Source organism: Plecotus auritus, assembly GCF_963455305.1.
Source record: "Plecotus auritus genome assembly, chromosome: 11".
NCBI lineage: Eukaryota > Metazoa > Chordata > Mammalia > Chiroptera > Vespertilionidae > Plecotus > Plecotus auritus.
Genome location: NC_137777.1, coordinates 27,502,112 through 27,518,842, shown reverse-complemented (window position 1 = coordinate 27,518,842; position 16,731 = coordinate 27,502,112). Strand labels below are relative to the sequence as shown.

The 16,731-nt window shown below is 36.0% G+C and overlaps 1 protein-coding gene across 5 annotated transcripts in view; it reads right to left on the bottom strand.

Annotated features, from left to right (window-relative positions):
- COL14A1 (collagen type XIV alpha 1 chain) overlaps positions 1 to 16,731 on the bottom strand; it is a gene marked incomplete at both ends in the record, with an annotated part of 185,099 nt that overhangs the window by 66,142 nt on the left and 102,226 nt on the right. For all 5 annotated transcript variants that reach the window (XM_080646647.1, XM_080646648.1, XM_080646649.1 and 2 more), the window contains 3 exons: positions 1,087 to 1,164; positions 8,981 to 9,139; positions 15,504 to 15,613. In XM_080646647.1, coding sequence (XP_080502773.1) covers positions 1,087 to 1,164; positions 8,981 to 9,139; positions 15,504 to 15,613 — 347 coding nt within the window. The remainder of the gene's footprint in view (positions 1 to 1,086; positions 1,165 to 8,980; positions 9,140 to 15,503; positions 15,614 to 16,731) is intronic.

Genomic DNA, 16,731 nt, shown 5'->3' with positions numbered 1-16,731 from the left:
AACTACTTATAAACTTATTTTGTTGAAGAAAGAGTATTTCCTTCTCAAACATAGTTGGTATGAATTTACTGCCTGCAATAGATGATGTGATCTGTTGTAAGATCTTAAGAAGGCAAATCATTCAGACTTTATGATGGCTTCTCCATGTCCATTCTCCACATTTAATTATTAAGACATGACTACCATCCAACCATTTCAGCTCAGGATCTAATGATCTGAAGATATGAATCTGCTTTCATATATATAGGTATACCCTTATGAATTACACATTGTATTAATAATAAGAAAAAGTTTGATTTTTCTTGTACCATTACATAGGTTATATAGCTTATAAGAGCAATTCCAAAACTGTGTACGAAGGGTGCGCTGGGGCACCATGACAAGGTCACAGGAGGATGTAAATGTTTTAAACTCAAGAGAAACACCCATTGGACTTTGTATGAAAACCAGCTCAAAGTAGTTCACAGTTTCAACAACAGATTTTGAAATACTGTTTTGATGATGTCACGTATTTGCAAATCTGGTTTTTCAGCATTTGCTCATTGAGTAGCAAGTACCATGAGAAAAATCAATATGGAAAAACAAAGTGAGGGTAGAAATGTCCCATCAGATTCCAAGATTTAAGCAATTGTACACTGCCAATAGGCACACACATCCCATTAAGTCATTTTGGTTATTTAAGAATAAAATAAGTATATCATTTTTTTTTCATATGGCTACTGAGTTATTAGGACATAAACATTTAGTAAGATGTTTGGACCTAATTACTTCAGCAATGGACCTGTTAGGTATTTCCTTTGGTTTAGGGATGCCATAAAGTACTCAAACACTAAATATTTTATGAACAAGGAAATATTTTATGTAACTGGCACCCAGGGGTTGTGCAGAGCCACCATGTATATACATGTGTCTTGCTAATTTCAGACACGCCTCCCTCTTAACATCTTTCTCATTTTCTTTATCATCACAATGAATTATCTCTGATATGAATTTTGCAAAATAGCATTTCATTTTCAGAGAAAACTCAATATAACTTTAGAACATTTTAGTGAAGAACAGACCCAATAATGAATGAAGACTTCTTACCAGGCCTGGTAGTTCACAGCACTTGTCTTTATTGGCCCAGGATGTGGAACAAACAATATCAAACATCTGTAACTGGAACTGAAATGTAAAGTGAAATTGTCATTCAATAGAAGATAGATACCTTGTGTTTATAGCTATAATGATTTCATACTATATATCAATAATAGGACACCAATACATTTATAACATAACATTACCAAAAATAAATTAAAAAGTAATTCCAACAATATCAAACTAATTAGTTACTCAAAGACACAATGGTCTAAGATTTTGTATACAGTTACTTCACCTACCATCCAAACTCCCATATTTATCAAAACTTCCCTTCCCATCTCCACCTAAAGACTCTTAGTGCCTCTGCTGAAACCTCCCCAGTACTGCTCATCATGGTTACTCCAAGTGCCTCTGTAATCCTGCAACATCCCTTAGGTCTCTTTCATAGCATGTCTGCCACCATACAATACAATTATTTATGTTTTCTTCTCCTTAGACTGTCAGTGCTTCAAAGGACAGAGAACCACTTATTCATCTTTGTGTGCCCTATTGCAATATAGAGCACATAGCAGGTGTTCAATAAAGGCTTGTTGAATTAATTCCAATTTTAATCATTCAGGCATACATTCGTAAAATTTCTCTTTAGTAGGACATAAGCTGGATATTATGTAGACCTTTAGGATACAAAAATGAACAAAACCACAAAGTATCCTGCCCTCAGTGGATTTCCAGGGAATGAGAAACAGGCACATGAATACTGTTTTCAACATAGTAAGTGTCATGACAGTCACATATGGTATTGTGAGAAGCTGGGCTAAGTGTATTTTTATTTAAGCCATTGATCATGCCATAAATATTTAGACAGTCTTGCTCTATTCGTGTATGTTGGCAACAACTCAGTATGGATGTTGAAATATACAGAAACATCATTATACTATCATTAGGGGCTGATACTAACATCATGACCCAACTACTTCTAATATTATATTTCTTCTTATATTATTTTCACATATTAAAAGTGTCATCAGTTAGAGAGCTGGGAAAAGGATCAAGTTTTTTTTTCTTTTTAAATCTTCAATCTTCCTTCAGCAAGTGGTGTTTTAAAGCAAGAGTTGGAAACTCCTGGTGCCTTCTTTTCTCCCATGCAATACTATTCATACCTGTTAGTAAATACTGTTTCATCCCAGGATGGAACAGAGAATGCCCAAGTAGATAGGACTATTGAAATAGGTTAGCAACGATGCATGCAGTATCATAGAAGAGACTGTCCTAGATCATAGTCAAGAGAAAAACTCAGGCTTTCTCTCAATATGTCCAAGAAGAACTGTGTCTTTGCTGCAATCATCCTTCCCCAAGTGAGTTTTGCAAGATTAATAAAATAACCCTTTAATTTTGAAAGCAGATCCATGAATCAAGGCATCATGTTTTCTTATGTCTGTGTACAAGAAGTGTGCTATTTGAAGAAATATGTGTGTGGTTCACTGATCTTATTTTTTCAGGCTAATTTTTTTTTTAATTTTTACCAAAGGGTATAATATCTTAGTCTCTGCAGGGCAACCATACAACAAAATTGTGATCATTAAAAAATATAGGTTTTTAAAATTAGAACATTTTTAAAGAACATGACTGTTGATTTTCATGAACAGCAAGAGCAGCAAAGACACTTCAAGAAACACAGTGGTTAGGAGGTTTGGAGCTAGACTATCTGGGTGTAATCCTTAAGTCCTTCCCTCACAAGCTAATTCATTTTGAACAAATTATTTAATGTCTCAGAGTCTTGAGGATTTTTTTTTGTCTGTAAAATTAATATAATAATAGTAGCTACTGAATAGTAGGTATTCATTAGTTAATAATAGTAGCTATAATAATAAAATGAGTTAATACAGGGAATTATTTAGAACAGTACCTGGAATATGGTTATTTTAAGTAATAACTATTTTAATGTAATATGTACAGCTCTTCCATAATTGAATTCTTTAAGGTAGAGGAGGATATAATACAAGGGCCAAAAATGTAGAATCAAAATGTAAGTGATATAGTATTGAGGGCAGATATATCACAGCAGTGTGTTTACATAATAACATATATATTTAATGTTCTGAGTAAAAACTTGGCAAATAACAATAACAACAGCAGCAAACATTTAGTGAAACCCTACTATGTACCAGGCACGAACCTAAGGACTTTGCCTGTATCGTTTAATCTTCAGATCACCACAATGAGGCATAATACGGTACTAGCCACTCCATTCCATAGATTAATCCCTGGGATGCAAAAGCCTAAGGAATTTAAGCACGTGCTGAAAGATGAGTTCTGGCTGGGATCTGAACAGTCCACCTCAATTTCTTATGGTTCATTTTGCAGTGAATAAATTTTTAGTCTAATATTTAAAATACAGATACCCGAGCCTAACTTTACAAGGCCATTTGTCTGGGGACATTTATTAAATGGGTCCCATTATGACAGCATTAGATAGAATCAGCTAAATCTGTAAGTCATTCATCCATTAAGAAATTTTCCATTTCTGAACAGAGCCCTCAGTGTAAAACCATTCTGTGACCGGGAAGATTTACATAAAGCCAAGGCCTTTCACTAGCCCCAAGTTGGCACCAGGCTCTTTGGAAGTTTTTAAATAAACATTCACCATCTAATTACCTATAACAGTATAACGTCTATATATATACCTTTGGCTAAACTTCTGCCCTATTGAGTGATTGGAATTCTTATGTGCTCATTTTATTCACTCAAGGGGTGGAATGCCTACTAAGTGCTGAATGAAGCCAATACTATCATCTGAGGAATGCTTGTGGGCTGCTTCTTTTTCAAGTTAGATGAAGTCAGCAGCCTTTTTTTTTGTGTGAGCACAAAAAAATTTATTCATAATTGTTTTGTGTTTGTCATAGTTTAGATTTTTAGCCTATATGTAGGGACTTCTTTTTCCAAGGCACATTTCTGGGCATTGATTAAAAAGCCCTCTGGCTTTTATTTCAAAAGCAGTGACACACGTATTTGTACCAATTATGTAGGAAAAAGTATAGAAGTGGTCTATCGAGAGATCTTACATCCGAGTGCCTATAAATGCAAGACAATATGGTTAAACATAAATCATACTTCAAGCAACTAATGCCAAGAGGCAGTCACTTTTTACTTTTGTAACTTCTTTCCTTTTGAACTAACTGAAAATAAAAATTTTATGTGCAAAAAATAAAAAGGAGAGAGAAAGGTGTAGAACCTCCCACTTTTACTTTTTATAATCTCTTTCAAGGGAATACCGAGCCAATTACAAATGCTTGTTTTTCATTATTTGACATTTCTGTCTGGGTGTAGCACAAAAGGCAAGTCATCAAGGTCAAATATTAGCATGAAAATAAGATTAAAGTATTTCTCAGCAGTTGCCACTGTGATCTGGGAATGGCAATTAAAATGTATCTCTGGGACCACTTTCCACTCAGTACCAGATTTTATCCTTTTTTTTTTTCTAGCAACACATAACTAAGCTTATAATTTGAAGACAAGCTATACCTGAACTTACACTAATATTTAGAGAGCTTGACATTACTCAAGAATACTGGCAAAAGATTACTGGGGACCTAACCCTTCTTCTGCTTTTGATTTGGTGTTCAACTTTTATTGACTCCATTTCAAAACGAGGGCTTACTAAGCATATACTATTTGTTAGATATTCAACATAGTGTTTTTATTTGTTCTCTGTTTGTTGATTTTAAGGAAAACAATCATGGCATTAATTAAATTAGGAAATGAAAATTAACGGCTTTACTTGTTTGGTAGGAATTAGAATACTTGGGTGTAGACATACTTGGGAGGACCATTTTGATCACAGTTACTTTCAAGGTTGTAATTCAAATAATGTAAGTCTTTGGACTTGTCAGTGAACATAACTCCCTCCTCTGCCTGAGGTTCTGTAATAATAGACCCAGTGGAATAGAGTTTAGAATGGAAGGCAGGTAACTGTATGCAAGTCACATATGATCTCACCTCACTTTCCTCATTTTTAGAAAGGGAATCCCTCCCTAACTTCTTCAAGTCTCAATTTCTGCATCTATACAGTGGGGCTTATTTAAGTCTCTCTTTTCTTATGGGTATTGGAAGATTAAATGAGGTAATCACAGAAAAGTAGATACTGCCTAGTCCATAGTTGGCATCCAATAATATTAGCTACTATTCTTATTTTAAGGATTAAAAGATATAATTCGTGTGAAAAGAATCATTTTATTATAATTTTAAAATACCTGTTTCTATAGGACCATTCACTAGTCTACTATTGATTCCTTCATAAAAAGCTTTAACTTGGTATATAATTTTACTAAAAACTGCATAAAAATTTGTATTTGTCTTTAGCAGCAGATGGCTAAACAAATGTCCATTGGATATGTGCTATATTTTAAAGGTGGAAGACACTAAGAAACATGATCCTATGCCAGAAGATAAAAATTTTTCTAGAATCATCTCTGATTGGCAGCATTATAATATCATTGCATGTCAGAAAAAAATAGGAGACATTTCTTAGGAGAAAGAAGATGGGAAAAGAAGAACAGCTGTTAAATTTCTTCCCACTTGTGTTTTGACAGCTAAGTTAGGACTGCTTATTAGTTTAGTCCCATTGGGCACTTTTGCTGCCTATAAAATCTTTCATTGCAGAACACAAGTTGTTTTTATTATAAATGTGAGTAATTTAATATAGTAGTACTGCATCCCTAAATCCATTAATCTCTTCTCCACTCAACTTGGATTTAAGAAGAATATATTTTGTTTAGAGACTCAATATTTAGAGTTTTTCCATCATCTGACACTTTTTTGAATCATTGCTGAATTTGCCCAGGGAATGCTGACCTATAAACTACTAATCTCAATGATATGATAATTACTCCCCTTGGAATAATCCAAAACTTGCACATTACACATTCACTTTAGCTAGGTAGTGAAGTACAAGTGTATACTAAATTTTTTTTTTTTTTAGCAATTTGTGATTTCTAAAGTGAAAACTGAGGACTGAAGCTTGTCTCTTGCCCTGCACTGAAACAATTAATAACCTCAAAAAGCACGTGAGTTTCCAATCACATTCTTGAGAGCTAATCTAATATCATCCATTTTAGCATAATCAAATTCTTTAATAAGTGGGCAGACTGAAAACCTATTTGGTAATCCTTTGTAGAATTCTAGATTCTAACAAAAGCTACAACTTTTTTCCTATTAGCCTTACAAAGAACTCTTTTAATTATTGACTTCCATAAATTCCCCATTGTCTACTACTGGTTGGAAGTTACCACAGAGACTGCTCTGTTCAATTGCTTTTCTCTCATGGACAGTTAAAGATTTATTGCTAGTAGGACTGAAACCTACAGTAACTTTTGCTTCCAGAAATAAAGTATTTGATGTTTAATCGGCCATATATTTAGAGTACCGTTTATTTACATAGAGTATAATTTGAAGTAGTTGTAATTATAAAATTGTCATTTGAAATAATTATAATTATCAAACTATAATTGTAAAATACAAATTAGGAGAGGGTATGATATATATTATTGGATGGTTGTCAATACCATACATGAATAGAATATATGCAAAACAACATTTTAACAAAAGATATGGAACCAATCAAATAGATGACATTCTATTTAATTTCCAGCAAGTATTTCTTGAGAACTTTGTTTATATAAGATTTATTAGTAATTGTGATGGAGGATAGAAGGGTGTGGTTGTATGAAGACCATGATATGGTTTCTATTTTGAGAAATTTATACTCTGGCTAGAGGGATGAAATGTAGATATATGAAAGAAAAAGAAAATAATATATGGTCAAAAATAGTTGAGTGTTATATAAGCAGTAGAGGGTTAGAAAAGGTGAGAAAGAGAAGGTATTACTGACATCCTTCAATAATAACAGCTGCTTGTTATTGAATGTCTATTAAGTGTCAGGAGATTTATATGTATTATTCATAAAATAAAAATAATAATTTAACAAGTGATTTGAGCCTATAATCTCATATACCTAGATTGTTTCTGTTTCTTAAATTAGAGACTATTCACTTATCCATCCAAGCATCCATCTATACACATCCATTTATCCTTATAAGAAAGATATCCTTAGTTTGCTAACTCTGGCTCTTTATAAGTTCTAGAGTGTGCTATCATATAAGTATCTTCCATGAGGCAGAAGATGGTGTGTTTCTTAATCAACATAAAATTCCACACATTAAGAGGAGACAACTCCTTTAAAAATATTATGTAAACGTCTTTACTAGTAAAAGTCTCTTACTATAACTAAAAACAAGAGAGTCTTCATCACTTTTATATTCTCTCTTTCTAAATATCTAATCCATAGTTCTCCAAAGCAAAGTAGAACAAAAGCACTTTTAAAGATGCCTCAAAACTCATGCTAAGTGAATAAGTCAGATAGAAATATTCCAGAACAATATGATTTCACTCATATGTGGGATATAAAACTGAAAGCAATGAATGAACAAATAAGACAAAACAAACAAAAAGACCCTCATAGACCCAAACAATAGTATGGTGGTTATCAGAGGGATGGGGAGGTAGTAAAGGGTAAAGGAGGGTCAAATATATGGTAATGAAAGAAGATTTGACTTTGGGTTGTGGGCATACAATGCAATATACAGATGATGTATCACAGAATTGTACACTGGAAACATAAAATTATATTATCCAATGTCACCCCAATAAATTACATATATATTAGCATCAATGCACACAAGGATTTCATTTCTATTGTTACCACAAAGAAAAATGCCACAAAATAGCAGAGTCCCAAAGTAAATCACGTTAGCACTCTGGGGCAGTTTGCTGGTGTGTAAAGTGAATGGGTTAGATGAGAGTAGTGCAATTAAAACTATGCTCCCTTAGGAACCATTGGAGGTGGGGGACACTTACTACCCCACGTCCTCTCTCCCATTCAATCAGCATGGATCTGTTTTAATCTTATTTATTTACTTATTTGATTGACACATCAGAAGATTTCATTTGCACAAAGAGATTGTCAGCTTAAATAGACTATGAGAACCACTAAGTTGTTCTAAAGTTTCATATAATGGGCTAGTTCTACCAACCTATGAAAGTACAAGACAATAATAGTCATTCATAATTCATTTTATGTTTCCGTGACATATAAGAGAAATGCACAATTGTTGGCGTTGTTTAAAAGAATAAACTATTCCCCAGGTTAGTTGGTTCTAATTTATAAAATGACTCAAATTAGAGAATGGTGGTAATTAGCTATGACTGCATGGTGTTAAAACAAAAACTTGTATATGCTGTGGGTAGTGAGTGAAGAAAAAGTGATTTCCTTGCAAGTTGGAAGTCTCCAAAGCTTAAATTCCTTGTTGTATGAAGAAAAATATATTATTTTAGAATGATATGTCACCTAGATAACGATATGATTAAAGGGTAAATTTCACATGAACAATAGCAAAAAGCTAGTTGTAAAATGCCCAAATCTAATCCAAATGAGAGGCTTATGTCAATTTCTTGTGTATAATAATCACACATTTTGTATGAATCTATATTTGCTTATACAAATAAAGTTCTTTCACAGTTCTGGTTCTCACGTTAACAAATCATTTATGCCACAAATCATAAATGATTTGTTATGATTTGTATTTGATGAGTATTTTACTATCTGAATTTTTAAATGCCTTTAGAAAATACACTAGCTTAATTCCTGGAGTATAATATAGCAGAAGTTTACTGCCAAGAGCTTTAACTATGCAGGTTTTAGTTCATTTATAAAGGCTGCTAACTATTTAGCCATCCCCATCCATCCATTCCTTTACCAAACATCCCCCCTGGGTAATAAATAATTACATTTTTAAAAGAGCTTTTTCTATAACAATAACATGGCCTCAATTGTTTATCCACTTACTGGTGCGGAGTTTCCATTTGGTCCTCTTGATCTAACCATTCTCCCTAGGACTTCGACACCATCCACTGTGATATTCGCCGATGCATTTATTGCCTTCTCACCCACTTGCTTGCAGTCAATAACTACTTTGGCCAAAGTCTTGTTGACAACAATGTGTAGCTGGATAAAAGTCAGGATGTTTTAGTAGGTAAGAAATGAGAGGAATATCAACCACATTTACATAACTGCATGACTCATCACTAAAATATATGAAAGAGAAGAGCAGGAATTCTGTCACTAGGCATTTTTTTTTAAATATATTTTATTGATATTTTACAGAGAGGAAGGGAGAGGGATAGAGAGCTAGAAACATCGATGAGAGAGAAACATCGATCAGCTGCCTCCTGCACACCTCCTACTGGGGATGTGCCCGCAACCAAGGTACGTGCCCTTGACCAGAATCAAACCTGGGACCTTTCAGTCCGCAGGCTGACGCTCTATCCACTGAGCCAAACTGGTTTCGGCTGTCACTAGGCATTTTGCTAGAGGAGAAAGGTTCTACTTTATTACCTCCATGACTGTCCCACAGTCAGTACCATGTCTGTTTTTATTGAATTAATATTTTTCTTTGAAGTAACTTCGAAATGATTCACTGTTTAAAAACCTAGCCTTCCTATAAAGCAGTAATATCTTGAAATCACAGGGTTGTGGTGTGAGTTATGCCTTTTCTGAAAGCACAATAAAACGAACATGAAAGTATTAAAATGTAAAAAATGCTGGTTGAGTTACCAACAAAAGTTATCTGCGGTACTACCAGCAGTTGGTAATTTAAGGTGAGGAGAAAAGATCTAAAATCTAAAGGGAAAGGAGGAAGGCTTTCTAGTGACTCTGGGCCCAAATGAAATAAAGCTCTTCAGCTTAATGTATGGTTCAATGATCTGAAACTGGAATCTCTAGAATCTGGAGGTCCATGGTAATACATTCAGGAGTCTACACATTCTTTGTGAGGATTTGTAAAAATCTACATCATCATGTAGATGATGGTCAAGGTAAGTATATTCTAAATGAGACACATTGTAAGCAAGTTCTGCCATGAAATTTCAGTGCTGATAAAGCATTTCAATTTATGATATTTGCCACATACTTCTTGTTTGTGGCAGGCTACTTGTTTAGTGAGCTAAAAGAGTGAACTTAATTGGCAAATAATGATTTCATTTTCATGATTAAATGAAAACCAAAAGAAGTTTCAAATAGCTGTGTAAGAGAAGGTATCATAGCAGTTCAAAGAGAAAGTGTTGGGCAATGTGAATCATGGTTACAAGCGTTATAGCAGCTAATACTATACTGTGAGCAGAGGTTGAGTGACCAGGAAATAATGTCATCTTTAAAATGAAAATAATGTTACTTTTAATTTCATGGGTTTTATCCTATCTTAATTTATTTTTGTTTATTTGTTGCCTGGGAACTGAAAGCATAAAAACTTATACCAATTGTATTTAAGTTACATCATGATTTAAATAATTTACGTTAATAGTGGAGGCTCGTAAGAATTCTTTTTCCTTCAAAAAGAAGTTAACCATAATCTATCCAGATCAATACTGCAGGAGTAAATTACTTGTTTCATATTACATCTCTTTTATAATCATTTAGAAGGGTACAGTTTGACTCTTACTAAAGAGTGTTTTTGAGCCTTAGAATATTTTTCATTATTATAAATTATAGAAATTTTCATGCTGAGTGCTAGACAACCTAATATATTATGCATGCTTTAAGAACTATTAACTTATGAGGGAGATTATTCATATTTTTTAAATTGTTGCTCAGTGGTTAAGAGTGTTGGCCCCTGGATGGAAGGGTCTATGGTTCAATTCCTGGTCAAGGGCACACACTTGGGTTGCAGGTTCAATTCCAGTCCCCGGTCAGGGCATGTTTGGGAGATAACCAATCGATGTGTCTCTCTTACATTGATGTTTTTCTCCCTCTCGTTCTCTTTCTTTCTCTCTCTCTTTCCCCCCTCTCTAAAAAAAGAAAAATCAATGGAAAAAAATTAAAAATATATATATTTTGCTTTACAAAAGGAGACATTAAAAAGTTTTCAAAAATATTTTGATTTCACTTAAGGACCCATGTATATAATTATAACTTTTTGAAAGAGATTTTGGGGCCATACTTCATACCCAAAGTGTACAAAATAAAGCCAAATGAAGATCAATAAGAAATTAAGGTAAAGTATTTATTCAATTATAACATGTTTATGAACAAATCAAATTTGATCAGTACAAACTGAATTTGCATCAAGATTTTCCGTTAATAGATATATATTAGTAAAGCAGTTTGTTCCATGATATGCCTTTCTTATTTTATTTATTTATTTATTTTAAATAAATCTTTATTCAGATTATTACAATTATTTCTCCTTTTTCCCCCCATAGCTCCCCTCCACCCATTTCCCACCCCACCTTCTGCCCTTACCTCCCCCCCACTGTCCTCATCCATAGGTGTATGATTTTTGTCCATTCTCTTCATGAACCCCCCATACCCCTTTCCCCCTGAGAATTATCAGCCCACTCCCTTTCTATGCCCCTGATTCTATTATATTCACCAGATTATTCTGCTCCTCAGGTTTTTAATTCACTTGATTTTTAGGTTCGCTTGTTGATAGATATGTATTTGTTGTTCATAATTTTTCTCTTTACTTTTTTCTTCTTCCTCTTCTTTAAGAATACCTTTCAGCATTTCATATAATACTGGTTTGGTGGTGATGAACTCCTTCAGCTTTTTCTTATCTGTGAAGCTCTTTATCTGCCCTTCAATTCTGAATGATAGCTTTGCTGGGTAGAGTAATCTTGGTTGTAGGTTCTTGCTATTCATCACATTGAAAATTTCTTGCCACTCCCGTCTGGCCTGCATAGTTTCTGCCGAGAAATCAGCTGACAGTCGTATGGGTGCTCCCTTGTAGGTAATTAACTGCTTTTCTCTTGCTGCTTTTAATATTCTCTCTTTGTCTTTTGCTCTTGGCATTTTAATTATGATGTGTCTTGGTGTGGTCCTCTTTGGATTCCTTTTGTTTGGGGTTCTGTGCGCTTCCTGGACTTGTAAGTCTATTTCTTTCACCAGGTGGGGGAAGTTTTCGGTCATTATTTCTTCAAATAGGTTTTCAGTATCTTGCTCTCTCTCTTCTTCTGGCACCCCCATAATTCTGATGTTGGTACGCTTGAAGTTGTCCCAGAGTCTTCTTACATTATCTTCAACTTTTTGGATTTTTTTTTTTGCTTTTTGCTTTTTCGGTTGAGTGTTTTTTGCTTCTTTGTATTTCAATTCTTTGACTTGATTCTTGTATTCCTCTATTCTGTTTCTGGGTCTCTGTATAATATTTTTTATTTCAGTCAGTGTATGTTTAATTTCTAGTTGGTCCTTTTTCATATCTTCGAGGGTCTCGTTATATTTATCGGCCTTTTCTAGGATATTCTTAAAAAGTCTTATAACCGTGGTTTTGAATTCTATATCCAGTCGTTTGTTTTCCTCCATTTCTTTCGTTTGTGATCTGATTCTTTGACCCCGCATTTTCACTGATTCCCTGAGTTGGTAAGGTAGATATTTGTGCTAGGTTTCCAATATGGCCCAGTGGGTCTGCTTCCCCAGTTAACCTGAGGTGGACACTCTTGGTGCACCCCTTTGTGGATTGTGTGTACAGCCTTGTTGTAATTAAGTCTTTATTGTTGTTGGTATCACTGGGAAGAATTGACCTCCGGGCCAGTTGGCTGTAAGGATCAGCTGTGTCTATGCTGGGAGAAGTTCGGTGCTGGAGACAGCCTTATAGGATTAGACTTGCCAAATTGCAATAGGCTCTGTGCTCAGCTTGGATGGGGTGGAGTCTCAGTCTTGGCTTCCTGTCAGCCTTGCCCTTGCGCGCATGTGCGCTTTCAGTCCTCCGCCTTCCCCAGCTCGAGTCTCCGCCTGAGAGTCCAGACTCCCCCCACAAGAGCGTGGGTCCCCAGGGGCTCGCCTGGAACTGGGGTTCACTGCAGTCAGAACTGGGGCTCAGTGCCGTCAGGAGCCTCTGACTCCCATCCACTAGGGAAAGCCTGTGGCAACCTCCACAGCCTTTGTGCGCACTGGCACGCGCACGCATGCGCACTTTCAGTCCTCCGCCTTCCCCGGCTCCCGAGTCTCCGCCCGAGAGTCCAGACTCCCCCCACAAGAGCGTGGGTCCCCAGGGGCTCGCCTGGAACTGGGGTTCACTGCAGTCAGAACTGGGGCTCAGTGCAGTCAGGATCCTCTGACTCCCTTCCACTAGGGAAAGCCTGTGGCAACCTCCGCAGCCTTTGTGCGCACTGGCCCCTGCGCGCCTTCAGACTTCTGCCTTTCCCAGCTCGAGTCTCCGCCCGAGAGTCCAGACTCCCCTCGTAAGAGCGTGGGTCCCCAGGGGTTCGCCCGGAACTGGGGTTCAGTGCAGTCAGAACTGGGGTTCAGTGCGGTCAGAGGCTTCCTTCCCCCTTCCGCCAGAGAAAGTCAGCCAGGCTCTCAGCCGCCCTTCCTCTCTGCGCGCACAAAGCCCCTTTGCCGTACCTCCAATACTCTGTGAGCTTTTCTTTTTCCTTCTAGTTGTAGAATTTTCACTCAGCCAGCTTTCCTGTGGTTCTGGATGGTGTCCGTTCTGTCTTTTAGTTGTAGTTTTGAAATTGTTGTGCGAGGCAGCAGTTTAGGTGTTTACCTATGCCGCCATCTTGGTTTCTCCCTCTTATTTTATTTAGCTTTAGCTTTATTAAGACTTAGCAAAGTAGAAAAAAATCTTCCTTTTTTTAAAAAAATATATTTTATTGATATTTTACAGAGAGGAAGGGAGAGGGATAGAGAGCTAGAAACATCGATGAGAGAGAAACATCGATCAGCTGCCTCCTGCACACCTCCCACCGGGGATGTGCCCGCAACCAAGGTACATGCCCTTGACCGGAATCGAACCCGGGACCCTTTAGTCCGCAAGCCGACGCTCTATCCACTGAGCCAAACCGGTTTCGGCAGATCTTCCTTTTTTAAAAAACAATTTATTGATGAGAGACAGAGAGAAACATCCATAAGTTGTCCCACTTATTTATGCATTCATTAGGTGATTCTTGTATGGGCCCTAACTAGGGATTGAACCTGCAACCTTGGCATATAGGGACAACGTTCTAACCAAATGAGCTACCTGGCCAGGGCCTAGGAAGATTTTTCTTCATATAATTTTTAAACACTTGAAGGTTTATTAGTTTGAAACCTATTTTTAATGAACCTACCTATTGGTCTTTGAGTTCTTCTGGTAAGGTAAGCAAATGTTTAGGTAAAAACATTTACCTAAAATTCTTGAAGAATTCTTTGAATAAAAATTATAAGCCCATGCCTATTCCACAGGCAAAGATGGCAATTTTTTTTTAACACTCATGAAATCTCACATGCTTTTCATCTCCTGTACATTTTTTTCCTTGACTACTTTGCAGCAGACTCTGCCTCACCAAGAAAAGAATCATGTCAAGAGGAATTTGGTGAGAAATAACAATAACTCCAAAGATATGCTAATGGGACCAATTTGAGCCAAGAATTAACTGATCTCCACTTTCATCTCATGTGTTTTTACGGTATCTTTTATAGTCCTTTTCAGTCAGGGAAAAATTACATTGTTATGCAACTCTTTTTATGCATGACAGAGTCAGAATTTTGTTATGCAATTGTTCAGATGCAGTGATGGTATTCAAAACCCCAGAAAGTAGTAAGGTTAGGTGTTTGATCATGTACTATGTCAGGAGACAGAACCAAGATGAAGACTGCTTTGCTATATCCCTTTTCTCTCTCTATTAGGGCAAGAAGGGATGGGTTAAGAGACTTCTGCTAGCACCACCTGGTAAATGCTCTATTCTCCCTGCAGTCTTGGTATTGCATGCCTACCAGTGGGGTTATTTTCCAAACATAAAAGAAACAGTACATTTTGGAAGGAAGCATGTCTACCAAAACTAAGGGATTCCGAGATGTAAAATGTTAAGGAACAGAGCTCTTGTTACAAGTCCAAATTAAAAAAAGAGCAAGTTAAGTCAGGTTTTACAAAATTTGTCCTCGGGTTAACTTTTATGATGGCAGCAATAGGTTGTGTGTATATATGTTTAAAAAAAACACAGTTATATATATATCTTTACATAGATATAACTATGCAATCAGTTACATCTATCTTTACATTTTAACATGATTCGGCTAGTTGTGCCTTTCATCTGCACTGGTAGCCAGGTAGACCAGCAATCCTTTCTACGTCACACATAATGCCTGCTTAGTAATACAGTGCCCTTTATTAAATTGTTCCTCATGGTGGAAACCTGGACCACTTCTATCATATCTCCTGGGGTACCTCTAAAAATGCACATTTCAGGGTTCCATCTTAGAATCTCTGGGCATTGTTAATAAGCCCTGTAGGTAATTCTTTCTCCAGTTGAAATTTGAGATCCAAAGCTCTATGAATAGTTTCACCATCTATCTCTTGCTTTGCCCACAGTCTATGTGTACACAAAGCATTACCCACCTTGTGAAAGCTTCCATGGAAAATTTTCCTAATTTCAGGTCCTTCAAAAGTAATAGTTTGAAAATCCCCACTGTAGTCATAGTTGAAATAGGTTAGGGTTTTTCCACCATCTAATCAAAGAAAAAGATTTTAGAAAGAATTAAAATGAGTGAATAATTTTCTACAATTCAACTCAAGACAGAAAATAAGGCATCCATTGTTTTGAAGCTCTGTTTACAACAAAGTGGTGAGTAAGGAAGGAAGGATCTATAGTGCTTGGTTGCCCAGGCTTTTAGCTGACCAGCTTAACTGACTTAGCAATGTGGTGATGATGGCAAGGCAAGAACTCCTACACATATTCTTCCTCTATACTTCATTGCCTATATCACTCTCTTGAAAGACAGTTGTCTGAAGCTAGGAATAGAGGCAGACAGAAAGGGAGAAGGAAGTTAATCAAATCTTAAGAAACAGAAACCAGACTCTTTGCCTAATTAACCTACTAGAGCAAACAACTTTCCCAGGACATGGAACTTATACTACCCCAAAAGAATGATATTCCAAGATGTCTTTTATTATGAACAAAGGAAAGCCTTCCTAATCTTGAGTATTTCATGTTATAAGGAATATTCTGTTACATAGAAATAAGAATATTTTTCTCACTAATTCATTCCCAGGTTACAATTTAATCAATTTAATTCTTCATTCTGCTTTCAAAAGGAAAAGCTAGTCTTAGTCATTTTGAGAGACTTCATTGTTTTCCAGTCCTGCATGTATATGGAGTTAGTGGCTTACACCTTTTTAATCTATAACCTTCCCTTAGTTTTGATATCAATACAAAATGCTTTCACAAGATCATATTTAGTTGTTGATTCATTTCCATGTACTGAAAAGTCCCTTCACAAATACTAGCTGAAAACAAGTTTAAAATACTTTCCTTATCCAAATGTTTGAGTTAGTACCTAACAGTGGCCACTAAATTTTGGTTCCTCACTTCATTGGAATTCTAAACTAAAAAATCTATTCAGAAAACTCATTGACATTAACAAAAAACTTGATGATCTTCTCAAGTGATCTTCAAGAGTGTGAGGGTAAGAAGCTTCCTTCATTGGTTCCTTCTCAACTTTTCAAAACACAGACAATGGTGGGTTTCTCAGTCTTCAGACCTCTTCTCTTCTCTTTCTAGACTCATTCTCTAGATGACCTTACACAATATCATGGCTTATATATCACCCAGACACAACTTCAGAAT